General features: G+C 45.7%; 1 protein-coding gene across 1 annotated transcript in view; it reads left to right on the top strand.

Annotated features, from left to right (window-relative positions):
* Positions 1 to 26,575, top strand: part of COL23A1 (collagen type XXIII alpha 1 chain) — a 175,990-nt gene that overhangs the window by 1,473 nt on the left and 147,942 nt on the right. Inside the window, exon 2 of the mRNA XM_051794203.1 lies at positions 2,465 to 2,534. Coding sequence (XP_051650163.1) covers positions 2,465 to 2,534 — 70 coding nt within the window. The remainder of the gene's footprint in view (positions 1 to 2,464; positions 2,535 to 26,575) is intronic.

The raw sequence follows: 26,575 nt of genomic DNA on the forward strand, positions 1-26,575 counted from the left end.
GTTAAGTGTGGAAAGCTTGTTTTGTACTGGGAATGCTCAGATGGAGTTTGTACAGGGGAAAATAAAGTAAAACCAGATAATTGTGTTTCTAATGCAAGAGTGAGCTTGTTGAAATATTTAATATGGCAAAACTTTTGTCAGTACTAGAGCAAATTTTGAATCAAGTAACAAATTCAAAGAATGCATGGTAGAGATTGTGATTATCTATTAATGACCATTTCAAATGAACCTATTAATTTATGGTAAAGTTTCAGAAAGGGTCTGTTTCTTGACCAAACTCTGTAACATAAGATGGCTCGCTTGTCAGGCAACTCCTGCCCTTTCTGTGCTTGGGAGTTTCTGGAGAGCGAGAGAATATTTCCATCGTCATGAACATCAACTGATGCCTGGGGTCAGTTTTTTTGTTAAATTCTGTGTTGGTCCTCCTTTGAAGTTTACCACAGTATTTCAGAAGTGAAACCAAAGCTCCATACTCTCTCTGTGCATGACCCAGCATCCTTTGTTCTGCCATGACCCAAAAAGCATTACTCCATATACCAATCGAGTGATTTGCTGGCATAATTTATGGCAGAACTGTGTGTAAAGAGCAGCAAACACAACATCAACACACTGGCTCGGTTCCTGTTAGTGTTGTTTAAATGTTTGGCAAGTATAAGAGGATAGGAAACAGTAAAGGAAGGTTGAGTGTGTAGTTAAGGTAATGAAAACCAATTTGGACAACTAGGATTTAGTTTCTGGCTCTGTGACAGGCATCCCTCTAACTTTGGAGAAACTGCTCATTTGACTGTGGCAGGACCTTGCCCTTCCCTTGGCTGTCCCATCAGGGGGACATGCTGCAGGCTCCTGCTTTGATACCCTCTGAAACACTGCCAACAGCGTGGGCCAGACGTGGCAGCATCTCCACTTGCTCTGTGTCAAAAGCCCCAGCTCGAAGCGTGTAGTTTTCACACTGGAGGGAAAATATTAACGGGAGGATTATAGAAACATCCAGTTGTTGTAAACAAAGCTGGACCGTTTTGTTCACAAAGGATTTATTGTCCACAGTGTCCAGATTAATCAGTTGCATGACAAGAGCAATTCAATGGGAGAACAGAGGACTGGCTCCAGGATTCAGATCTCCTCTGCTGTTCCCAGTGATGCCTGCGGAACTAAAAGGATGGAAGAGCTTATTTTCATTTCCTCAAACATCTTCATCATCCAAATTACTTTAAAAGTAAACAGATAGAATTTGAGCAACTCTGTGACATTTAGACTGCAGGTCAGAAAAGTCATTTAGCTAATTTTTTGCCACATTTTCTCAAGGAAGGTGTGTGTTTTGCAGAAGGCAGCTGAATTGTTCTGGCATTTGTACTGCCCTTAGGACAACTGCTTTGTGAGGTGCTATGAAACCATATCGATACTTTCAGGATCTCCTAGCATCACATCCTAGCAGCTAGAGAGGAATGCATAGGATTTCAGCAACAGATAAACTATTTAATCCTCTGAATAAAAGGAAAATAACCTAATTCACAGGTAGCCTAATTCCTCAATGGTCCACAGTGTTCAAATATTTGAACAGAGACTGGGTCATTGGCTGTATAAAATTGAAGTCTTAACACCCTGAAATCAATAGGTACTTTGAATAGTCTTTCTTTGAAATGTAGGAACTCCAGTTATCAGATTGTTGGTTTGTTTCTTGGCAAGTACTTTAGGTAAGACAGGGCATTCCTGGAGGACTGAGGGTGAGGACTGTGGGTGAAGATGAGCTGTTCCCACCCTTGCTGGGCTGCCCCAGCCATGAAGTGCTAGGCTGGAGTTAATGTAACATACCTGTCAACAGGGCTCATTAACTCGGGCTTGGCAGTGTCCTGGAAACAGGCACGAACAGTGTGGTTGGCTTAGGGAGCAGGCAGAGTGTGCTCACATCTGCCTGCAATATGCCACGTAGACACTGCTTGAGTTTTGTGAATTTTTATGAGTTCTAGTTGTCCCATCAACGAGTTTTTCACCTTGGAGATGGAAACACTGTGCTTTTGGTAGACCTGGTTGTGGGTGAGCACTCCAGTCTTGACTGTCTTTCCCCTCCTCATCCCTCTCCAAAGAAACCTCTAATACTCCACAGAGCATGAATTTTAAGTACAATATCAGCCAGATCACGGCACAACTGAACACAGGACTTGTAACAGGAGCTCAGGATGAATCCCACCAATGGAGCTTGGCTAAAGGGACTTTGGGATGTGCAGAAGGAGTCTCTGCCTGTTCCATATGAGAGCTGTAGACTGGCCACTTGCTAAGAAATCTTTAATATTTATGTGCTACTAAAGCATGGGTTATTATCCAAAGAGGCTGAATGCAACAGGATGAAACCATTACGCTTCCCTGGAAGGGAGTGTGCTGGATGGCTTGGCTGTTGGCACGTGTGCACAGCCTGCATTTAGACATAATGTACTCTCTAAATGACTGTTTTTATTCCTCCTCCAAACAGAAACTGGGTGAAGGACTAGCAAAGCTGAGGACAGCGAGAGAGGCTCCCTCAGACTGCATGTGCCCCCCAGGTAGGTGCAAACATTCCAGCACAGCCCACGCCAGACTGCCTGGGAGCTGCCTGGGAGCCAGGCTCTGAGGCCACTGAAGAGGCTCTGAGGCCACTGAGCTCCACCTCTCCTATTTTATATGTTCCTTTTTATCAAGGAAAATGTGTTATGAAGTATTTTTTCTCAAGCTGAAGCACTCTGTTGTGCTTGAGACCGTTAACTTCTCCCACTGCCTTGCCTTGGCCTGTTTACAGATAAAGGAGCTTGAGGTTTGGACAAAAGCGACGTTTGGCTATAAGAATAAAAGAGAGAAGAGCTTGACTGGGTTGTGGGTCCTGGGTGTTGGGCCAAAACAATTTAGAAGTAGTAACACAATCACTGGGGCTTAATGGAAGTGTTATAATTAAAAGCTGCAGCCTCTCTGCCTTTTCAGAGGGTAGCAACTTCTTTTGCTGTAGGAAAGCTGTCACCGATTGTTTAAATTTCCTCACAGAGTTTAATGAACTTCTAAAACCGTCAAAACTTCCTGTTCTGCGGAAAAACCTCTTCTTCTGTGGAAGTGCATGCTCCTTGGAGACAAAAACCAGCTCAGATTAGTTTGTAAAGGAACCTCATTTATAGAAATGCTCTGTAAAGTGCTCTGCTGTCACACTGAACGGGGCAAATGACTTTGAGCTGAGACACTTCAAGCCTTTTCTTTTTCCTTTTCACAGAAGTAGCAAAAGATGGGTGAAAGATGTGCAGTGCTTTGATGGGGGAGAATGCACAGGCGTGTTACAAGGGCTTGCAAGCAGCAGGTAGTTCCACTGTAGTTTTAAAGAAAACAAACAAACCATAAATGCTACATGGAGATGCAGGATAGGCAAATGAACAGGCTCAATTTTTCCTGCCCTCCTGGGTCTGACTCCTGCCGGAACATGCAGCATTAGTCCATACTCACAGGAGGAAAAAAAAACCAACCTTTTTTTACCAAAAGATTATGTTTAATAACCTCGGAAATGGACTTTTTTCCCCCCATGAGATTATGTTTAATAACCTCAGAAACGTTTCACTAATGATGCTCTTAAACATACTCGCTGCTTTTCCAGTGGAAGGCTCCTGTGGGTTCCCTGTGTGCCTCACTGCCTGGTAACAAGCCCCATCAGCTGAGACACAAATCCTGCTTATTTTCAGCTCTCAAAACAAACTCAAAACAGTTTCCTCCCTTTTGATACACAACAAATCCATCCACCTCACGGGGCTCTGGGGCTGCGTCTTTCCCTGGTCTAGGCAATCAGGGCACTACTGGTGTCCGTAAGTGGTCAAGAGGCTTTTCCTTTGCTCTGTGGAAAGCAATTGGGATTGAAGAGGCTCCTTTTGTCCAGGAAAGTCCCAATTCTGTTCTGGGTCACTGGGTTTGCTGGTTGCTGTGTTTGGGAGATGGGGGGAAGAGAGGAAAGGGAAAGGTTTTCCCACGTGCTGCTGTAATACTCGTTACACTCATTAGTAACGTCAAAGTAATTTGTGAGCCCAGGGAAGGAGAAGTGATTTCCTGGTGGGTAGGAAACGTCCCATCCTGCAGGGAGCCCAGTGCTGTGCTACACGAGGATGTGCTGCTGGACTGTCCTGAAGCCTTTCAGCTATTTTCGAACAAATCAAAGAAATCTTTACATGTGTTTAATTTTTTTCCCTCTTTCTCCTGAAGAAGGCTGAATTGTCTCCTGGTTTGTACCTAAAGAGCTTGGTCTGGAAAACTCCCGAGAGCTTGAGGCCCTCGCTGGCATTCCCTGCTGGGCTACCCCAGGATGCAAGCTTAACAGCTGAGCTTCAATTTGCCTCTGTGCACTGAAAAAACAGCCCTTGCGGGAAAGAAAATTCCCCCGTGGAGGGGATGGGGAGGTGGTGCCAGCCCCACTCCTGCTTCCTGGGGGCAGCTGGAATCTGGTGGGTGTCCTGAACATGTGAGCTGAAGGGGGCTTTCCTCTGCCAGAAACCCTGCTAAGCTTAAGAATTCCTTCTTACCACTGGATTTACAGAGAGCTGGAGAGCCACTGGCGAGCTGTTGGTGAGAGTTCTGTCTGCACTCATGCTGGGGCGGTCCCTCCCTCCCTGCCTCTTTGGGAAAGGGGGGACTTGCAGCCTCACAGACCCACCCATGGGCAGAGGCAGGAGCAAACCACATGTTCAGAACTGGCCCTGCCAGCTGGGCTTGTTTTAAATAAGACCTGTTTTTTCCTAGAAGTCAGTCAGTTTGGGGGGTCATTTGGATTTGAGGGGGTGGAGGTTGCTTTTGGGGCACTGCTTTGGTAGAATTGACTTATGGGACACGATGATTAGGATCCACCTAAGAGTTAAATAAGGGTCAAATTATTTTGACTACAGCATCCTAAATCACTGCTTGTAAAACACACAAACAAAACAAATACCCACCCCTCCCAAAAGAAAACCCCAACACAAACTGACCCATTTTGTGCTTTATGTCACCTGTTTGTCTGCAGAGCTCATTGGCTTCTAAATGGGGCTTTTCAGGGCTGTGGAGAGGGGCCAGTGGCCAGTAGAAGCTGGTGGCCGGCAGAGGGGGCCCGGCTGTTTCACCAGGGCCACGGAGACATCCCGGTCATCAAGAAAAATCATAGAATCACAGAACGGTTTGGATTGGAAAAGGGACCTTTTAAAGTCATCTAGCCCAACTTCCCTGCAGTAGCCAGGGACACCTCCAACTAGATCTGGTTGCTCAGAGCCCTACCCAACCTGACCTTGAAAGTAATAACAATTTAAAAAAAAAAAAATTTTAAAAAAATTTTAACAGCTTAAAATAGTGCTATCTGTCTCTAATGCTGGGCACGCTGCAAAAAGTTGCCTCTGTAGTTGCTCTGAACATCTGTGTGCTGCTTTGAGTTGACTTGTTTTGCTTTATTCGTTCAACCAAAAGGAGGGGGGGATGATGACAACAGCTTTGTGTCACTTTGGGTCCTCTGTGGTTTGGGCATTTTTGTGACTGAGGGAGAGAAGAGCATCCTTGGGGGGCTGGGGCAGCTGGACCAAGTGTGGGTCAGGCTCTGGAATGCTGTGATGGGCTGGTGACCCCACTCTGGGGACAAATACGGCCTTTCAGTCTCCTGAGCCATTTGGGACAGGGTGGCAGCAGTTCCATGCTGTGGGCACCGGGCAGGGCCAGGACAGGCTGTCCCCATACATTGTCTCACTGGGAAACAGCAGTGCAGTATTTGTATTATTGTCATTCCCTAAACCAGGCCTGTAATACTTTGCAGAGGCCCCTCATCCCCTCATGTTCATCCTCTTTCTCTGATGGGATCCTCACGCAGCCTTTGCTGCAGGATGAGACCCAGCAGGTGCAGGAACACTTGTGTATATGGCATTTAGGACAGCCTTCAGCTGATAAGCACTTGGTTGAAGGCAAGACTAAAACTTCGTGCTTGTAAACGCTTTGTTTATCAGTTGTGTGAGCATTGGATGCCTTTTCATACATGGTTTTTTTAAGGATTCTTTTTTATTTTTTCCACCTTATATTTTCAACGCAGTCTTTTAAAACATGAGGTGCAAAAGGCTCTTGTTAAATGCAGTATTTGCCACGCCAAAAGTCTCTAAGCTCTGTGAGAAGGTCCCATAAGAGCTCAAGGTGCTGGATGCACCCTGCTAGAGCCTGAGAACAAATTTTCCTCTTCAATCCAGTAAAAATGAGCAAAAACCAGCCCCAGTCCACAGAGCATGCCTTGCCCAGCAGCTGGTCCTTGCTGTGTTGTGGACTGAGGGTGTGAAAAGCTCCAGCTCTGTTGGCTGCTCTCACACTGCGTATTTCAACCTACGCCTTGTGTTTCCACGTGCCTTTTTATTTAACAGCACCTCCTGAGCCTGAACTCCAAATTTCCTGGCTGCTGGACGGGGCACATCCCTGCCTTCATCTCGAGTTCACACTGGGACGGTGTCATACACTTTTGAACGTATGTGTATATTCTAAACCAGTGTTAAATGTCGAGTGTAGTAATCTGATGTTCCAGTTAATATGTGACAAATATTTCCCAATAATGGCTTGGCAGCAGGAGGAGCGCAGTGGTGCTCCAGCCGGCAGGACGGCGGATTGCTCCACTTCTCAGCAATTCAAACCATGTGTACTTTGGGGGAGACGATCCTTTAAAACCCTCCCTACCCCTGCAGACTCAGCAACTCCAGAGACTCTCCTGCTTGTATCATTTATATAATTTTATTTTTATTATTGTTAGTAGTAGTATTTTAGTGTTTACCCTAACTTTATACCCAGAGATCAGCGTTCCCCAGCTTGCTCTGGAAGTCTGGCACAGTACTTTTTGCGGTTTCCAGTGACTTGAAATATCTGCCTAATTTTTACTGGTGTAAATGTTGCCCTTCAAGTGTCACTCGCTATCTGCCTTCTCCACGTTGTCTCCCCAGGTAATTAGCACAACAGAATTTCACTAATTGCTGGAGATCAAGGGGGAGAGGGCTCTGCTGGCTTTGTAGTCCTGACAAACGGCAGATGTTTTCCAGGAGGCCAAATGGGATGTGCAGAGCTCTGCTAATGCCGGCTCTTTGTTTCACACTCTCGCGTGATAGCAGCTCTGCTATTGCATCTCCAGGATCTGGGCCTGTAGTGCTGCATTTCTGAGTCATGAGTCCTTCAGAATAGTTCAATAGATAATAAAAAATATCAAATAAAAGCAAATATTTCTTTTTTTAAATTAGTAGTGATCTCTGCTTTTCTGAGTTGCTTTGCACCTACTCAGCTTAAACCACTGAAGTATTCCTTATAGACATTTAAGACACACTTTTCTGCTTACCGAAGCCACTAAAGTTCAGTATTTTTCTGTAATTTCTGCAATTAAAAGTCAGACAATGAACTTTATACCATCTTCAGGTATTAAAATGCCTCCTGAATCCCCCTTGCCTCAGTTTCCTGTACCCTTCCCATCACTTTGCTTCGACAGGGTTTGCTTTCTCGATCTGCCTTTGCCTGCAGGAGGCTGGAACATCAGAATTGCAGATTAGCATAAACAGGATTTTTTGTTGTACTAAACTTACAAATGCAATCAGAATTCTCTCCTGCTAAGAAAAAGTGGTGCCAGGATTTTAAAAAATGAGCCAGAAGCCAAGTGTTAAAGCATCTAAGTAACGAAGGACAACTGGCTGAGAAGGGCTTTTGACAAATGGTGCCATTTAAATGCAGGCACTTACTTTCTGTTTCATGTGTTTTCAAATCTTACCCCTTCAAAAATCCAATCTGCAGACCTTAGCAGCTTTTGGAAAAAATGCTCTTTGAGCATAGAAATGACTGCTGGCTACCTTCCATCAGTCCTTCCTGGCGACCATACCCCAGTCCCTTTTGGATATTTGTGGAAGGCCCCAAGGACATCTGGAGCTGTCTCTGCATGCCACATGTGCAGGACCCACCAGCTCCTTCTCCCGGGAGCTACCTGGGATGGGCACAGATAACCTGCATCCTCTTACTGGAAGGTGCTGGAAAGCAGCTGGAAAGAGGCCCCATCTCATTCTGGGGAACTCTGGTTTCAAGACTCTCTGTTGATGGAAGCCTTTAGGTCAGGGGTTGTTTTCTTGAGTGGTTGCAATAGATGGAAATAAATGGAGGAGAGGGAGTCTTGCTTGGTTTGGCATCTCCTCCCAGCCATGTGTTGTGTGCTGCAGGGTGCCAGCCAGCAATGGGGAAGGAGCCCTAAGTCCCCCTGGAAAGCAGAGGAATGATTTTCTGGTGGTCCTGTGGGCTGCTGTGTGTCCAGAGGGGGTTGCTGGCATGGTGGTAGCAGCCAGATATATCATGGCACTGTTGGAGGGGTTCTGCTTACGCTTTGGGTACCTGCTGACAGCTCGTGGTGGTGGTGGGAGCGGGAGGTGACAGCCAGGTGTGCAGCAAAGGGCAGGTTTGAGTCTGGGAATGAGGGGTCTGCTCTCAGACCGAGCTGCCCAGCGTGCTGGCATCTGAAGGAAGGCACGTCCTCTGCTCAACACCCACCCAGACAATACCCCACAGACCAGCTGCTGTGTCAGCCAGCAGTGACATTTAACGTCCTACCGAGGTGGCTTTAACTGCTGGCTGTGGCCGCGGCTTTCAGAGGCAGGAAATAGCGTGGAACCAGCGTTATTCCCAGAGCTGACGGCGCCTCTGACACAGTCGGAGCACGAGCTCAAAGGCAGTCTGGCCTCAAAACCACTGTCGCAGGGAAATGGGCCGGAGCCGCCTTCCAGTGGGGATGAGGCAGGATTTGTCCTGGTGGCATTTGGTGCAGCCCCAGCGTTTGAACACAGGGGCCCAGAGCAGTACACCGGGAACCAGCCCATCCCAGCAGCATTTGCCTTTAGACCACTTCAGCAAAAATTAATTAAAACTGGTGACATCAATAGGAGAAGGCTTTGAAAATTTATTTTTTCTAAGTCTGCCAAAGTTATTTCGAGTGTAATGAAAACTACAAAAATAAACCCGATGACCATATCCTCTGTGAGAGGCTCTGTGTAACTTTATCTTTGTCTCGACATATGAAGTCATTTATCCAGGCACAGATATTTTTTGCTGCCAACCCCTTCAGTGCTGCCTTTCCAGAGAAGAGGGTCTGGAGCGGGTTGATTCAGTGCTCATGGACTGACTCACCTGGGAGTTTCCCATTAGCTTCCAGTTGGTTTCCTCCTCTTTCTTGTTCAAATGAAGGATTAATATCACCCTGTGAGCAGTGACTTGGCTTTGCAGAGCCCATTATTGAAAATAGATGGTGCTGGCATGGTACCTCCTGTATCTCCATGCTTCCTCACTGAGCCAGTAGTGCTGTCATCTCCTGTCCACCCTGGGTGTAACAGGATGGGAATGTGTCACAAACCCAGCCGGCTTTAGATTGATCTTATCATTCATGCAGTGTGGATAGAAGCAGGTTTTAGCATAGAAATTATTTTGAGGCAGTTAGCTACCATTGATGTATTCCTGGAGTGAGAGCTACCTTATTTCTCTGACATAAGAAGCTCTAGGCTGACATTTCATGACTTGCATTGCACAAATACACCCTGCACAGTAACACCATCACCTGTGCATGCAGCTGGGAGCATGTAGGTAACAGCAGCCAAAATCAGACTGTAGCAGAAGGGCTGTAAAACTGTTATCCCCCTGCTCTCCCTGCACTGGGTCATTCACCAATAGGTACTGTTAACAAACCTTCCCTTTGGCCTCTTTCGGGGAGTGCCAGCCCAGACAAAGGCTGGACAAACAGCCTCATCTGCCCCACCAGCCTCTGCCCTTGGCTTCCCACTTGAGAAGTCCTGGACAACGTAAACCTTGTGTTATCTCCTGTTATGCCATTCCACGACCAGAAACACTGCCCTTCCCCTGGTGCTGTTTGTTTGCTCCTGTTTGGTTGCTCTAAGACAAGGTCATGTGTTTTACTTTGTAGGGTTGCAGGGGCAGTAGGTGTAGTGACCTTTAAAGAATCCAAATATAACTCCATCACTCATGACACTCCAAAAAGGCTGGAGCAGCGAGTGCCTGTGTGGTACTTAGTTCCCAGCTGGGGTTAAAACATTAGCAAATCTATCAATAGCTTTTTCAGTTATTTTAAGGATTTCTGGGCAAGACAGTGCCTTTCAGCACTTGTTAAATAGAGTTTCCTTAAAGGACAGCATTCCTCTGAGCACCAGCCCCTGAACAACTTGCCTTCACATCGCAAATTTTGCTCATGCTTTGACCATCATATTTTCATGGGAGGGAGGAAGGTGAACCAGAGAGCGAAACCCCTAGTTGGCCATAGCTGAGAATCCTAACAGGATTTTAATCAAGTAATTATGTTGCAACAGTTGCTCACTGAGAAATGTGGCTTGCCTGGATTGGAAAGCCCAGGGTGTGAATCCAAACACCAGCCGCGAGTGTGGATCGCTTACCCCTCCACTACCAACCCAAAACACAAGCCAAGCATTGATCATGACAGCTGGGATTGTACTTAAAACTCCAGGTGTCATTTCAGACATAAAAGGAGAGAGAGATCAGGAAACTTTTGTCTGTTTTCTCAAAATATGTGCCACAATTCTCTGGGAAGATTCAGTGAAGTTCAAGGGGGAAGCCTGTAAACGTGGTGAATAACTTCAAGGCACTTCTTGGAGTCAGTGAAGGCAAAGAGAGTGGATCACACCTCCAATGAGTCTGGGAAAAAAGTGTTTAGATCATTAAACATTTGTATAACAGAACTTCCTGGGAAGTTGGCTGGAGTGAGCTGTTTAATTAAGGCAGTGGCAGGGAGGAAGGAGGCAGGATTGTCTTTTGCCCAAGGCTTTCAAGGCCAGGTTGGACAGGGCTTTGAGCAACCTGTTCATCAGAAGGTCTAGTGAAAGGTGTCTGTGCCCATGGCAGGGGGGTTGGAATAAGATTATCTTCAAGGTCCCTTCCAACCCAAACCACGTGGTTTTGGGTGGGGTGGCAGGGATGCACACGGGAGCTGTGCCTGGCTGGGGTTGGTGCTGGATGTGCAGGAACCATGGAATGAACTCACCATGTACGTGCACAAGGTACACCACCACCTGGAGTGGCAGGTCCTTGTGGGGACACACTGCAAGGAGAAGCAGCATGAGGAGACAGAGTCAGTGGCTGATCTTTTTTTTAATTGCACCTGTCCTGCCATGATAAACTAAGACAGTAAAAAGGCTGGATTTCTGTTCTGCTTTTCTAAATCAGACCCAGGAGGCAATAATTCTCATCATTTCCCAGCTATGACCCCATGGTAATCCCACCCAGCATCCAGCCTGGGAGGAGGTGACGGTCTCTGCAGGCTGTGCCTTCCAGCCTGAGCAGAGTCTGGTGGGTGCAAGTTTGGGTTAATGCAGCCTTACAAGTTGCACTCACATGGTTAATGACCTAATTAAACCTCCACCTGTTCTTTGTTTGTCACCATCAGTCTCTGTTTTATCATGTGGCAGAAGAGACCCTGGTGCCAAGATGCCCCTGCACACGCGGATTTGGCAGCCTGTGCAGTACAATGTGCTTCTTGGGTTTCATCCCTGCGGCAGATGGATTGAGCTCATGGCCTTTTGTGGGAGCAAGGCAGAAAGCTGTGGAAATGCAGGGAATGGCAGGGCCCCAGTGACCCCCTGCCCACCCAGCATGGGGTGTTTGCTTTTTTTAATGTGACCTAGTAGGGCAAGGAGGAGAAAAAACTGCATATGCAGGAGGAATTGAGTGTGGCCAGGGGACTGATAGAGGGGGCTCCTTGATTTCGTGGCAGGAATCCACTTTTTTCTCACAAATTTGAGTTGGAGATGTATTTGTGAAAGACCTCACATTCATCTTGTACACCATGCAGAGTCTTGGGTGGAGCAGGGATTTAGGGCTGTGTTGGTTGCATGTGAAGCTGTTGTCCATGTTTCTGCACGCTTTTAAATTGGGTCTGTTTATGTAATTATGCATTGAAGGCATTAACAGAACTTGGTTTCTGCTGAATGGTGAATGCCCTGGATGGTTTATTTTTTCACAGTGGTTGCAATCATGTCAAGATTTGAAGGCCAAGTAAAGCCAGTCTGTGCCTGGGAATGGTTGCGTGACACAAATTGCTTTTTAACCCACCAGAGCAACCCCATGGCAGGAACCACTGACTCCCAGTGGCACGGGACTTTGTTCATCAGTAGGTCCCCTCCAGTACAAGTTGACTGGGACCATTTATGTCAAGACAACTCCAGTGGTGGACTTGGCTCCAGCCCATATGTGATGTCTGTCCCTTTGCTTCTGGCTCTTCATAGCACATCCGTGGATGTTGGCCATACAAGCAGCACGCAGAGGCCAGTGGCCCCTGGGTGGACCCATTAAACTCTGCACCACATAAAAATTTTACCCCTCATGCCCCAGGCTCTTGGGTGGCTTCCCAGCAAGTGTGACATGATGGAGATGGAAGTATTTACAAAGAAAATTTAAATAGGTTCGATGATGTTCCCGACCATCTGTGTGCTTGTGGTCAGACTTCTAAAAAAAAAAAAAAAAATACTGGTAGAGATGAGATCTGTCAGTGCAGTACATCTGGAAATGTTTTTTTCTGGCTCGAGTTTGTCTGGGTTTTCTCCCCGTTTTGTGCTGTCTCTGAGCAGCCCCTGTTCGTGCTATTCCAGCCCACTCGGTGCAGGAGGATTGAGCAGGTTTGGGCTGCTTTGCTGCTAAGAGAGATTGAGGATCTTGGAGAAGATGTTGAACAGATTTTTCTTTTTCTTTTTTTTTTTCTTTTTCTTTTTTTTTCCCCCCCAGCAGATCTGTCTGGAGGATGAGAACAGTTGGTATTGATACGATCTGCTTCATATTTTGGGAAGCTTTGGCAGTAACTACTACCAAATAATGATGCTTCTGGGGCCCTATTGTGCAAACATTTAAATATGTTCAACCGTGTTGCGCAGAAACCCTGTCAAGGGACTAACGCGCCATCCCAGAGGAGCTTGAGGGCATGACTGGTGGCAAAAATGGTCCCTGATAGGGAACTGGGAATGTATGTCCCATTTCTTAAGAGAAGTCCTGGCATTTTGGCTACTGGCCTCATCCTGGGCACATGTCACTCCCACGCTGGAGCACGGTAGGAAGACAGAGATGCCCCGTCCAGAATTAGCATGTGCTTTTCTTTTCTGCTGCATTTTCTTTTTTCTTCTTTTAATTTTTGAATCCATCCATTTTGTAGATCAGGACCACATAAAAGCCTTATTTGAATTCCAAAGATAGGGTAAAATTCCCCAAGAAGGGGTGTTCAACTCCACTTGGGAGTTTGTGCAGACCGGTTGTCCTTAAGGATAAAAGCGCCGTATTTGAGCTCCTCGAGGGTTGCTTTAGTGTGAATCGAGCCTGGCTTTAAGGAACTCTGCTTCGTTTTCAGAGTGAAAAGGTTCACAGTGTTTTAGCCATTCCTTCACACAGACATGAGGTCAGAGTGCACCAGTGCCTCGCAGCATCCCCGGCGCTCGGTCGTGCCCCGGTGCCGGGGACAGACAGCCGTGCTGGAGACAATCAGACACATGAGGTCTGGACTGTGTGGAGGAGCAGCAGCACAACCACCCCCCTGGTTTGGTTCCCTTCGGTTATAGTGACACAAAGACACATTCAGGCCTTTGATGAAAGCCAGGCTTCGCTGCTCTTACACACACACAAACAAAACAAAACAGCAAAATAGTGGAGAAGGGGAGGCTGTGTCTTGTTAAAGTGGGGACTTGGGATTTAGCAAGAAAAAAAAACCACCAAACCTCACTTTTTTGAATTAACAAGGGAGTCTGAAGTTGGAGCATCCCTTCTCCATCCCTCTCACCCTATCAGATCAGTGGATGTTTCCAACCCTCTCCCTTTCTGGGAAGAGCCCCTTCCTCTTCAGCCTTCCTCCTAAGAAGGAGTTTTTTATAGAAATACATACATACATATCTATATCTATATCTATATATATCTCCCTTCCCACATATAATCCCATATATATGTGTGTGTGTATATACTTTAGTGCTTTTTAAGTGGCAAAGCAAAATGCAACAAAAACTAGGGAGTGACAAACACATTCCTTCTCCTTGGTGACTAAATGCCCACTCTCTTTTACTGGGTTTTATTCTGGGCTTTGCTTATTGCAGGTTTTAGGTCCTCTTTGCTCCAGACTGGCCCTGGCTGACAGCTCTGCACCAACAGCTCATCCCCAGGTAATTTCATTGTGGGGAATGAGTGAAACTAGGTGGCTCCATCCTGGTTTGGTTTAAGCTCCATCCTGGTTTATGTGTTGCTTGAACTCAACAGTCTGCTGAACTGTTTTGCACTGAAATTGATTTAATACCTAATTTTGGAAGTTCTCTCCCTCCTCTGAATGTCTCAGGGAGGGGGACAGAAAAAGCAATAGCACTGCTCCCCCTGTTCTTGCCAAGGGGTGCAAGATGCAGACACAGCCTGTGAAGAATCAGAACTGTCACCTGCCTGTGCTGGTAACTGGGCACAGCTGCTGCTCCTGATGCACCTCCCTCACCACAGGTGTGTCTGGGGGGGGGGCTCCTCCTCTTCTACAAAGCCTGGGCTCAGGGAGTGCTCTCCTGTTTGTCCTCTGAGCTCTTGTGGGATGCCTTGGCAGCACGGAGGGGGCCCCAGGCTGGTGGGATGTGGTTCTGTGGCTGAGGTGAGTCTTGTGGCATTTACTCCTTCTCAATTCTCGGGAAGCTGCAGCAAAGGGACAATTTGGAAGTGTATGTTTATTCTTGTGTGAGGTGGGACTGCTGGTCAGCCTGGGCATGAGAGTTTTGTGCAGGTGACTTTAAAATATCTGACTCCTCTTACCTTTTGCAATATGGGGCAGGGATTAAGATGCACTGGAGTGAAGTAGGCAAGCAGAGGTGTGTATATTTATGCACGTGTGTGCAGGACAGCTCGTAAAGGTCTGTGTGTGGGTGGCTGTTGAGGCAGCCTGGGTGCCTCTCGAGAAGTCCTTTACATTTTTGTTTTGGAGGTGCAAGACTGTGGCAGAACTCTGTGCCTCTTTGTTGCTGGAGGTGGTACTCTGCTGCAGGGGAGCTTTTGATCTGACCAGGGGCACAGATTTTGTTATTTGTGTTATTTTGAAGCCTGTTTGTGTTATTTGTTACTTTTGTTACTTTGAAGCCTGTTTTAGCCCACCTCCTCTGGAATTGGGTGTCTGCTTGACTGTGCTGTAATGTGAGAAATGTCTAACAAATGTGCACCTTGAGGAGAAATCCTGAGTAGGAGAATGAAGTGGCCCAACTTCAAGATGTTAAACCACAGGATGCTTCTCAGGGGTCTTAGTCTTCCTGGCTATTATTTTTGGTGTTTTTCTTGTATAAAGCACTGCTTTTACACACAGGCTGTGCAGCTATTCCAGGGTATTCCTCCACCCTTCCGAGCAAGTGGCTTCACCTCTCCCTGTGAGTAACCCTTTGTAACCCAGCTGGTTGGTCTGTCTGTAAGAGGAGAGGTGGCTGAGAAGTCAGTAACTTTTGTTGAGCTGGTTGTCCCCTGAATTCCAGGTTTCCATTTTGATCTGTGGAATTCAGGGCTTGGTGGGGAGCAGGGGCTGAGCCTGGTTACTGGCCCTGGTGAGACACCAGCATGGGATTGTGTGAGAATGGCAGATGGCACACTGGGATACCATCCCAAAAAGGGGGCTCCTAGAGATAAAAATGTTCAACAGGCAGTGGGGGGAAGGTTGGTAATAGCACTAATTGGCTTCTGTCTGTGGCAGTCTTTCCAACTCAACTCAGTTTTGTGACTGCACTATTGTCTTTAGTATTTTTGTTCCCTGTGGTTTAATTTGTTTTGTTTGGGGGTTTCCTTGTGGAATGCCTGTACTGGTGCAGCGTGGAAGCAGACTGACCTTTATTGATGAAGGAAAGAATGTCTTGGGGGTGTCACAAAATGTAAAAGAGAGGGAGGGAGAAACCCACAAACCAAGGCCCTCTTTGGAGGGTCATCTTTCCCTGTGCTGGGCAGTGACTGCTCATTGCTGTTGTGCTGCTCATCCACGCTGATGAAGCACGATCTGGGGGCTGTTGGTGGGGCTGGGGGACGCCGAGGTCGCTGCTGATGGGTGCCAGCTTTTGTGGGGTTGGTGCCAAATTCTGCTCTTAAACCTCAGTGCTTGGTAGAATTTAGCAATAGCCTGGCTTAATGTGAAATGGGGCCCCGGGTTTGAGCCACTAATCTCTTCTGCTTGGGGCTGTGCCCTTGCCAAGGAGTCACCAACAGCCGAAGGATTGGGGCCAGCTGGGATATAGCCCTCAGCTGGGAGGCAGAGGGGGGACCCCTCTCATCAAAGCCACTTACTGAAGCTGTTTCCACTCAAATTAGGACACCCCTGATAGCACCTGGGATGCTGAATAATAATGCCTGTTGCAGGCAATTTGTACTTATCTGATAGCCTGAAGTGCAAAAGCTGGAAGGTGAAGGCACGGAGGCTCAGCCCGGGACCAGAGGGTTTGATTTCCCTCTCCCTACTGCCAGCATTTTGATAGGGAGCCAGGAATGCTGTGGGCTGTGAAATGTTTTTGTTTTGCTTCATCGGGTTTGTGCAGCCAAGTCCTAATCGGGGCTGTCATTTCCAGAGAGGGGAAAATGGGAGGTCTGTGTTTTGAACACCTCTGTGGGACTGTTGCAGGGAAAGGGTCCTTCCTGGCAGTTTTAAGGGAGCCAAACTTTGCTTGATGTTCAGGGTTTTTGGTTAGGTTTTTTTGGTTGGTTTGGGGGGGTTTTGTTTGTTTGCTTTTGGGTTTTGTTTGTTTTGTTTGGTGTTTGTTTTTTGGGTTTTTTTTGCTTAGTTTGTTTTTTTGGATGTGGTTTTTTTAGTTTCTTAAAGTTGGGGGGGGTTTTTTTGTTGCTTGTTTTTTTTTTTAAGCAACACAAACTGATTTGCTGGTTAGAGCCATAAGTGGTACAAAATGGGGCTGAGCTGAAGCTTTTCAGTGCCAGGCATCACACACAGCTCTGATCAGCTGGAGAGCTTCAGCCAAAATTTGCTCCTTTCACCTCAGCCAGGTGAAAATACATCAGAGATTAGCATGACCCATTGCATCTTTCTTATGGATTGGCCTGGAGTATGAGCATTGTTAATGTGTTATCATTTAAGTCTTTAATTTCTGTTCACATGCAACTCTTCAGCTCTCATCTGTGAATTATTCATCCGAAATTGGGAATAGCAATAACTAAAGTTATTTGTTTGCGGATATTTTTGGTTGGAGGAGCCCTCTTTGGTTTGCTTGTCTTCCTTACCAGTTTATGTATCTTGACATGTCATTTCCTTTGTGGTCTTGCCCCTTCCCAAAATGGATTTGCATATTAATAATTAGAAACAAAAGGAGATAAATCTCCATCATAAATGTCTTTCACATTGAGTTAGACACGATTTTGGGGGAAAGATGACTGATGAAGCCTGTAAGTCAAACATCACAGACAACCTACCTGGGCATGAAAGGGAACCTGCCCCTCTTGGCTCCTGCCTCTGTCCCATCTCATCCTTTCTTGCTAAATGCTCTGCTGGACCTGCTGCCCTTTCTTGAATCCCCCCTTGAAAGAGCAGGAGGGGGACCATAATGATTAAACTAGACAGGAATATGTATTTTTGCAGCAGGTTAATTAAGGACATTGATTTAGTCATCAAGCCCATCCTCCTCCCACAGCCTTCAGTGCTGAGCCATTGCCTTGCCCTGCACTGCTGAGTGAATCCCTGCTCTCTCTGCTTTATGCAACAAGACAGTTGTAATTCCAAGGTAGCTCTTTATGGGAATGGAACTTCAAATCCTTGGATGCAGTCAATCCTGGTTCTAGTTTTTTGATTGCTCAGTGTTATTCTGGTTATTGTTAACAGATTGTGTTTTTCTTTATTAGGATTGAAAGGTTTTTATTAGGACGTAGAGATTTTTATTAGGCTTGTGTGTGCATTGATTTGTCCAGTGCTCTGAACAGATCATCCTGAAGATGATAATATTTCCTGCAGGTGGTGTAACTGTAGATTCTGTAATGTTGTGGTACCACTCCTTAAATAGATTGACCTTTCGGTTTCGGTTCTGCTCCATTCTGCCAAAATAATTTCCTCCTTGCTCTGGTTCACATTATCAAATTGCAAAGCCATTAGTTCCAGTTCTTGGTAAGGATGCTGCTGTCCAAATCTGGCCCTCGCTCAGGCTGAGTGAAACTTGTGATTATTTGGGCAGCCCGAGGCAAAGTACCAAGAAAATGAGATGCAGGATTGGTTTGAGCAGTCCCATCAATGAAAAATGAGCGTATTTTTAAAAATATTTTGGTTTTATTTGGATCATGCCAATGTGTACTGGAGAGCTTGGGATGTAGTGCCTCTGTGAATCCTCTTTAAGAAACTGCAGTGGTTCTGGTTGTCACTGGTCACCCCCACTGGGGGGCTGGAGGGCTCCACAAAACATCTACTGCATCCCTGTACTGTGTGGGGACAGCACTGGTCCACAGCACATCCCGACTGGCAGGAGGGACTTTCAGGAGGAAATAAATTGATTTAATTTTGGTAGAAAAAGATATTTTATTTTCCCAGAATTTCTGGATAAAAATTCTATTTGAAAATGTAGAATTGTTGACACAAGAGAACTTAAGCTCGAGTTCATCACTCCCCTATCCCTGCTACACACAAAGACAGCCCAAATGAGTGACTGGCCCTTCAGGAACCAAGCTTGCTTTTGTGTTCTGGGTTTTCTGGCCTTGCAGGTCACTGAGTCACATCACAGGAGCAGGACAAGTGCTGCTGCTGGTGTCCTGGGACTGCATCTCCTCTACAGCTCATGCCAGCATAGAAGAATGTGTGGAAACCATGAACCTGGGATCTGAGGTGTCCCTGTGATGGATTTATTTAGGAAAAACCCAATGCACCCCCCACAAAACAACCCTTCCCCTCCAATCCCACACTTGAGTATTCACTTTCTTTGAGTGCATTATTCTGATGCTGTTGGTCTGCTGTCAGCATCCTGCTTCAGGTCTGCAGACTCCAGGGCAGATCTGCAAAAGGAAGGTGGGAACCTGCTGCCCTGAACAGCAGAACTTCTTTATTTTGCATGGCAATAGCTCTGATCTGAAACTGCTACTGAGAGTTCAAGAAACACAGCTCCTAGTGATCCAAGAGTGATCAAATAGCGAGTGACACAGGTGCACTTCTCCATCTGATGTCAGACCCTCACAGACCAGGCTTTTTGCAGGTATTCACCTCCTGAATCCCAATTTCTCATCCAGCAGAGCCAACAGAGTGTGCTGGCAGCAGGTTTGGTGCCACTGCTGAGGGATGCTCGAGGTACTGCTGCTGGTGGGGCAGAGGAAGAAATCTGGGGTGGGGAGGGGATGAAGTGACAAAAAGAGTTTAAAAACTGGCTAGATCCTGGTAATAGTTGCAATAGTATATGGAGTATTGGCTCACACTGAATGAGGAGATAGTCTTGGCATAATTCAGTGAAGAATGGCTCTTAAAAATGTGTGGCTTTTCTTTAGATTTACTCTCAATACACTAAATAATCTCCTGCTTTGACATTTTAATTGTAGAGCCCAGATGTGAAAATTTTCCACCAGGTCCTGGCAGAGATCCCAGCAAACTGTTTCAACTGGTTAAGCTTAAAAGAGGGGGGGAAAAAAGTGTTTCTTGCACTTGTAAACCCTATTGTTTCACAATTTATCAGCTAATATTAATCTCTCCAGGCTTTATAAGAAACAGGATAAGTGTTGCATCAATGGTGAGGAGGAGATGTGGTGGAGGCACTTCTTGGACATGAAGTGGTGTGTTTGATGCTGAAGAAATAGGGAGCTTCTGACATTTGTTTGGTTTTTGTAAGGTCAGAGGGAGGCAGAGATCCAGTCATTGGTGCTCAAGACTGGCCTAGATGTTATGGTTTTAGCACTGCTGCTTTGAATTTTATTTAGTGGTACTTTCTTGCAGGGGACAGACTTTTTCCATCTGTTTAGCAAGTAGTACTGGTCCTGATTCCTTTTGTATCCACTCTGCTGCCAGGAAAGATAGGAAATATGCATAAAATCTACAAAATATGCATAAAATCAATTATGTAGGGTTTGGGGATTCTTTTGAGTCTGTCTGCTGTAATGGACAAGCTCCTTGGGAGCAGCCAGCCCAGCCCTAGAGCTGTCCTCCCTGTGTCTGGAGTGTGTCTGGGGAGATGGAGGGAGCTCCTGAGGGACTTCTTCCCTAAAAGCAACGTCCTGACCCTGTGTGTGCATGGTGGGGCTCTCCCTTGGCTTTGGGAGACAAAAATGGAGTTTTAATGCAATTCATGGATTGGTTTTTCCTGTTTCTGTGCTGGATCCTTTTGGCATTGAAGATGTTGAGGCAGTGGCTCCTGACCCTGGTGGGATAGAGGGTCAGAGGATCCCTGACAGTCAAGTATCTGCTGATTTGTAACAGCTTTGAGGTCAGTGGTCAATAATTGGTGTGCAGAGGAGGCAAGGACTGTTATGTCAGGATCCATAATGTGCATCTCCCACCCTTCCTCTGCTCCTGTGGGGTCACAGCTGTGTCACTTGGAACCTCTTGCTCCTGGGTGGTGGGATGAAAGCACCCTGTGCTGCAGAGCCTGCCTTGATTGTCAAATGCTTGTTAGTTTGAGCTCAGTTACCATCTCAGGAGTGTGGGGATGGCCTTGCCCATCTCTTCAGGGGATGCTTGTGTGGGGCTGAGCAAAGCAAGACTTTGCCTGAAGCACGTTGCCTTTTGAGCTCTGTGTCAAATTAGCTCAGTAGCTCCTGGGGGAATTACAGGCATCCACAGACAGAGCCTTTGCTGTCCAAGTACCTTCCCTGTCTCAGTGGAGGCTGGAAAACCATTAGGGAAAGATAGAGAACATGGAACCCTTGCAATTGGGCTCAAAGAGGATCCAAACCCCACCCAGACATCTTCACCTTATCACACAGAGTTTGAAGTGATGAATTAACTAAATCCTCAGAAGAGGGATGGGTGAACACAGAGTGACCATAGAGGGGCTGTAAATTAAATTCCTAGGTGGTAACATGAATGCTGGAATAAATGGGGAGGGAGTATTGATGCATACATGGCCACTGCTGTAGGTGAGGGAGTCTGGAGCTCATGGGGGCTCAAGTACCAAAGCAAAGAAACATTTCTGTGAGTTTAGTGCCAGCAGGGGGGAGAATGGGGGTAAATTTGGATTTTTCAGATCTCCAGTGGCACAGCTAGCCCACTTGTCGTGGTTCTCCACTGTCATTCTGGGATACTGGAGCTCATCATACCCCTTTGAGGGCACTGGGACCAGCAGCACTATTTATGGAGGCAGAAGCACCAACAAGACCCTCTGGCTTGTCCCTCTCTGCTCTATACCATGTGGTTTGCCTTTGGTGCCAGTTAAATATTTTTCTAAAACTTGGTGATTTTGTGGCTGCTGGGCTCTTCCACAAAGGTCCAACATCTGAAATTGCAGCGAGGCACCTCTGGCGCTTTGCTGATGTCTCAAAATTTCATTAGCTTGGAATTGCCATTACTGCACTAATTGTATTTCCCCCTGACCTTTTTGGGTTTTTGTTTTTTTGTTTGTTTTTTTTTCCTTTTTGCCCACAGGAAAACGTATGGTTTTCACAAACCCTGTTTGTTATTTAGCTCTGGCTTTGCAAAATGCCTGTGAAGATTGGTCTCCATGAGAATCAATTGCAGATAATTTTCATTGCAAACAGGATCCTGCAGCACATACGTGTGCAGCTGGGCTGGCTTCTCCTTGGAGCATATGTAATGGCTTCTAGATGGAAAGGAAAGTCTGAGGTGAAATAGATCATGACATGACATTTTGAAAGTTTATGAAACAATAAAACACAATAATCACGGTTAAAATTTGATAAATGTGTGGTGGTGTTTTTCTAGCACAGAATATGGTTCTGCAATAAACCCTAATTAATACAGGCTGTGGTAAACAGATTAATTCCTGTTAAAATCAGAAACTTTCCATGCCCTGAACTGAGACAAACATGCATTTTAGCAGCCAGTGTCTAACCCAGAGAGTAAAAATATTTCTGTTCTCTTTTTTAATTGTTATTATGTTTATAGTATGCCTTGAGCAAGGACAAAAAAAAAAGGCAGCTCTGAAACTGCCCTGGGTGGCATCAGGCTCTGGCTGTGTGTGCACAAAGCCTCCTCCCTTACTGTGAAACTCATATAGCTTCAAATCTGCCTATGTGGGATTGTGTGGTTTATTTTTTCAAGGAAAGAGTGATTTCTTTATCAGTTTTAATATATTTTCCTCAGCAGGCACAATTTTTTGCCCTTCCTTTTCCCTGGGCTGAAATGTGTGGCTGCAGGAAGGGGCACAAATGTCCTTGGGAAACACCTCCTCGAGTGGGGAAGGTGCTGGAAATGGTTTGAACTGAACTTAATGTTGACTTCATGCATCTGGGAAGATGCATGCTTGCTTTAGTTAGAATTAATTAATTTGGTGAATCATCCCCTGGTAAATCAGGATTTGGGAATCTAAGATGCACTAAATGTCAGTGTGTGGTGGTGACTGTGTCAGGGGACCTGTGTTTGGGGAGCAGGAGAACATTTGCCTCCTCAGCTCTGAATTTTCAAGGCCACTTGTGCATCAACAGGATGTTTCCTGGATGACCACATCTGAAATTGTTGTTGCATCAAGTCCTTGATTTCTTGAGTGCTGGAAGATGGCCTGGGTTTTCCATGTTGATGAAACAAGCTTCATCCTCTGCCACATATACCAGAGAGGATCTGCACTGAAAATGCACCTTTTCACCTCCATCCAGCTGTGGTTTTCCTAATATGTGTTTCTGAAACAAACCTGACTGCCAATGAAAACATCAACTCTTACACTTGCTGGGAAGAGAGGATTAAATTCTGCTTCCTGATGGGATGGTGATGGGATTTCACACAGGTAGTTTAGACCTAATAAAATTCCATTCTGATGTTTACAAAAAGGAGAGATTTTTATATTGGCCCTGACTTGTGGCTTGGAGAGTGTGTACTTTGGCTTGGATCATGTGGATTTTGTTTCACTGGAGCAGGGATGCCCAACCTCCTCTGCCACCAGCACAAGAAGCCTCTCAAAGCCTCTCATGCAGCTCCTGCTCTGGTCTCCAGAGAGGATGCTCTGCTGTGAAGTTCATCAGCAATGTTGTTTTCTTAAGATAAAAAAAATATAAACCACTGAGGTGAATGAAAACCTGACAGAATTAGGGTGTATTTATCCAAGTTTAGTGCTCACACAGTTTTATTGTGATTACTGAAAGAACCAACAACAAATTGTGGTGCATCTTCTGTAGGGCAGCGGTGCCCGGGGTGTGACCCTTGGAAAAAGCCAGATTGGGTAGTACAGTTGGGCATGAGAGGGTCTTACCCCCCCAGGTACAACAGGTTTTGTGGGGTTTAATGATGTCCTGGCTCCCAGGGAGCTGTGGGCACAGCAGCAGTGGCTGCTCACCTTCAGCCAGGAGCCCCAGCAGCCTGATGGGCAGCTGACGCCTGTGACGGGAAGCCAGAGGCAAGATTCCTGCTGGGAGCAGGGATTGGAAATAACGATTTGAACAATGTTCCTGTGAAGTTCAGCCTACTGGTGCATGAATCTGTGATCAGAGCTGTCTCTGCTCCACAGGCATGATTAAGAAGTTTTCCCAAGAGCATGGGATTTGCCGCAGAGGAATTCCAGGTAGCTGTGGGATTAAAGAGGACAGTGTGAATCTTTACATGCAAACCCATCTGTTTGTTAGTGTAAAATGCATGACTCAAAGCCTGATAACATGCCACCAAATGTTTCCTAAGTGAATATATCAGTGACTTGTTTGTTTACTCAACTAATTGAGTTTATCGTGTCCACAGTGTTTATGGCTGTCCCTGGAATCTTTCAGGCAGACATATTAATGGGTTTTCACATACTTAAAATTTGTAAACCCAATTGTTTATTGTGCACTTTACCATAAACATTTGTGCCAGACTGAGTTTTTACACTGATGCTTGTAGACACTGTGACCACTTCCACTGTAAATACCTTCCCTGGTGGAGCATTCCTTAGCACGGACTGATTTCTCTGCCTTTAAAATGTAGTGAATTCCTCTCACAACTCCCTACATAGGATTGCCTTTGAGTGGGGTGTGTATAATGCACATATGTGTGTAAATATGTGTACACAGTTATATTAAAAAATAAGGAATACGTGCTTTTCCCTTTAGGGAGTGATGCTCGAGCCAGACTGTTGTAAAAATGTGAGAGGATCCACTGCTGGGTAGGTGCATAAAAAGTGTGTTTCAACAGTGAGAGAAACTCAGCAAGAAGGTCTTGCTTCTATATTGACTTCTTTTATGGAAGAACCTGCAAATGCAATGAGTAGGCATCCAGGTCTACTGTGTGTTATCACAAAATATTTCCAACTGTTTCAGACTGGACTGTCTTTTAGGAACTTGTATGTATGGGTAATTGTAACTGGGGAGAAAAGATCAACTGTCCTTAAATATCTGTGTAATAACATACCTGGGCTCAGGTGAGCTGCCCCCATGCAGGGCTTTGGGAGGGCACAGCAGGGTCTACAACCAGGAGGAGTTTGCTGAGTTAGGATCTTTGTGCCTATGATAATCTCCTGAACCACCAAGGCTGAAGGACAAAGCAGTCACCTGGCTTGTTATGAGGACTGCAGAAACGTGCTGAGACATGTAAGTCTCAGGGCTGTTTATGAGGAGTTATCCCCAGAAAGCAACAGGTAGTGAGAAATCCAGTGACTGAATAATTTCTCTGAATAACTTGCTTGGGATGGTTTCCAGTTTTCTCTTTCCTCTGAGCACCAAAAGGCCTTCAACAAATTCTGACCTGAGTTAAATGAATGCTTTAATTAATCTGTGTGTCTGTTGCTTAACCACGAGGAAAATCACTTGGAAAAAGGTTTGGGGTTGTTTGGAAAGCTCTAAATGGCTGGAATAGTTTCAGCTAGAAAACATCCCTCTTTACATTAACACACCTCTTATTTCCCCAGCCCCTTGTTTTTTTTTCCTTAGGAAGTGCAGAACTAGAGAGGGAACTGGAAGTAAAATGAGTGACAAGGCAGGTCCTTTATCCATTGGGACAAAACAGGAATTTCTAGATGGAAGCAGTGATGATGTGGGGCTACATCTGTCTGTCCCAGCACACGTGTGAGCTGTGGCAGTGCACAATGCTGCTTGTGAGTCAGACTGAAAACTTGCACAGCAGAAGCACTGTCAGGAGGTTCACACCTTGCTCCCACAATCCCTTTAGGAGGTTTCACACATTCAGCTGCAAAGCAGGTGGAGTTGTTTTAGGTTGCTGAAAGTGCCTCTGATCACCACGGAGGTTTCACTGTGGTAAATGTTCCTTCCTTCCCTGGTGGTTGGTTGTTACAAATTTGAAAAAGCAAGCCTTGTCTGCCCTTCAAATCCTTCCTCCTCCTCCTTGGGTGAATTGGAAAGGAGGTGGGGAAGGCTCACCTTTGCACCCTTCTTGAACTTGCCCACCTGAACTGAAATTTGGCAAGTGTTAAATGATGGCTGTACCTGAGAGACATTGCCACGATTGTATTGATGGGACTGGTATAATTCTCTAACCAGAGTCCTTTTTTTCCCAGTACCTCTGTAATTAGGGGAGGAATAACAAAATAATTTTATGCATGGAAAGGGACTACTCCTTTTGAGTGATTTTTACTGAAGAGAAGATTTTTTTAAGTAACTGTTTATAGTGATTAGTTGTGAGTTTTCAGACCGAATCAATAGCAGATGTTACTTTTGAATGACCTTAATGAAAGCTGGATGTGTTTTCATGCTAGGCTGACTCTTCAGGGTACCCTTGAAGTAAATCAGACGTCTTAAGAAACCCTAACCTGTGCTGTGCCAGAATGCCATGCACCTTGGAAATAAATGACAGAGAGCTCTGCTGGCCAGAGCAGCTTGAGATCTGCATAAGTGATTTTATGCTCTTGCAGCCAACAAACATCAGGATGTGGTTTTCATACAGATTTTCATGCTAATTGAGTTATACGTGGAAAAACCAACATAATACAGAATCAAGTTCATTTTCATAGATCAACTGCAGAAAAACAAATCCTGACCAGGGATTGTCTTTGTGGTTCATTTTAGGAACTCTTAATTTAGAAAATGGAATGACTTTATTTCTGACATATTTCTTCATGCAGCTGGCTGTCTGCTCATTAACAGGTTTATAGTTTTTTTGGCAGTGCAATTAGCAGGTGTCCATGCGAATGGAAAGATCAGATCTTTATTTAGATTAAAACATAAAAATCTGTCCTTTGTCAAATATATTTGACTCTGATTTATGTGGTTATTCTTCAGTGGGTTTTTGATGCCAGATTGGCTGCTCTGAAACTCAATATCATCATCATCTGTAGCAGAAATGTAATGCTTATGTTGGGTTAGCCTGCCTTGCAAAAACATGTTTGAATGTGGATAATCAGTGAATAGGCTTCTCCAGATTCTCCCACTTGGTGTGTGAATACCTTTTGGGGACTTGGGTAAGACAAAGCACTTCAGGAGTCTTTGTTTTGCTTGCAAGCAGCAGAAACCACACTGGGGTCTTCATTCACAAGTGAGATGCCTAAATATATTGCACTGAAACAGCAGCTACCTGAGTTTCTGGCAAGCTGCAGTG

Source organism: Manacus candei, unplaced genomic scaffold, assembly GCF_025592945.1.
Source record: "Manacus candei isolate 608988 ecotype Guabito, Panama unplaced genomic scaffold, ASM2559294v1 h1tg000037l, whole genome shotgun sequence".
Lineage (NCBI taxonomy): Eukaryota > Metazoa > Chordata > Aves > Passeriformes > Pipridae > Manacus > Manacus candei.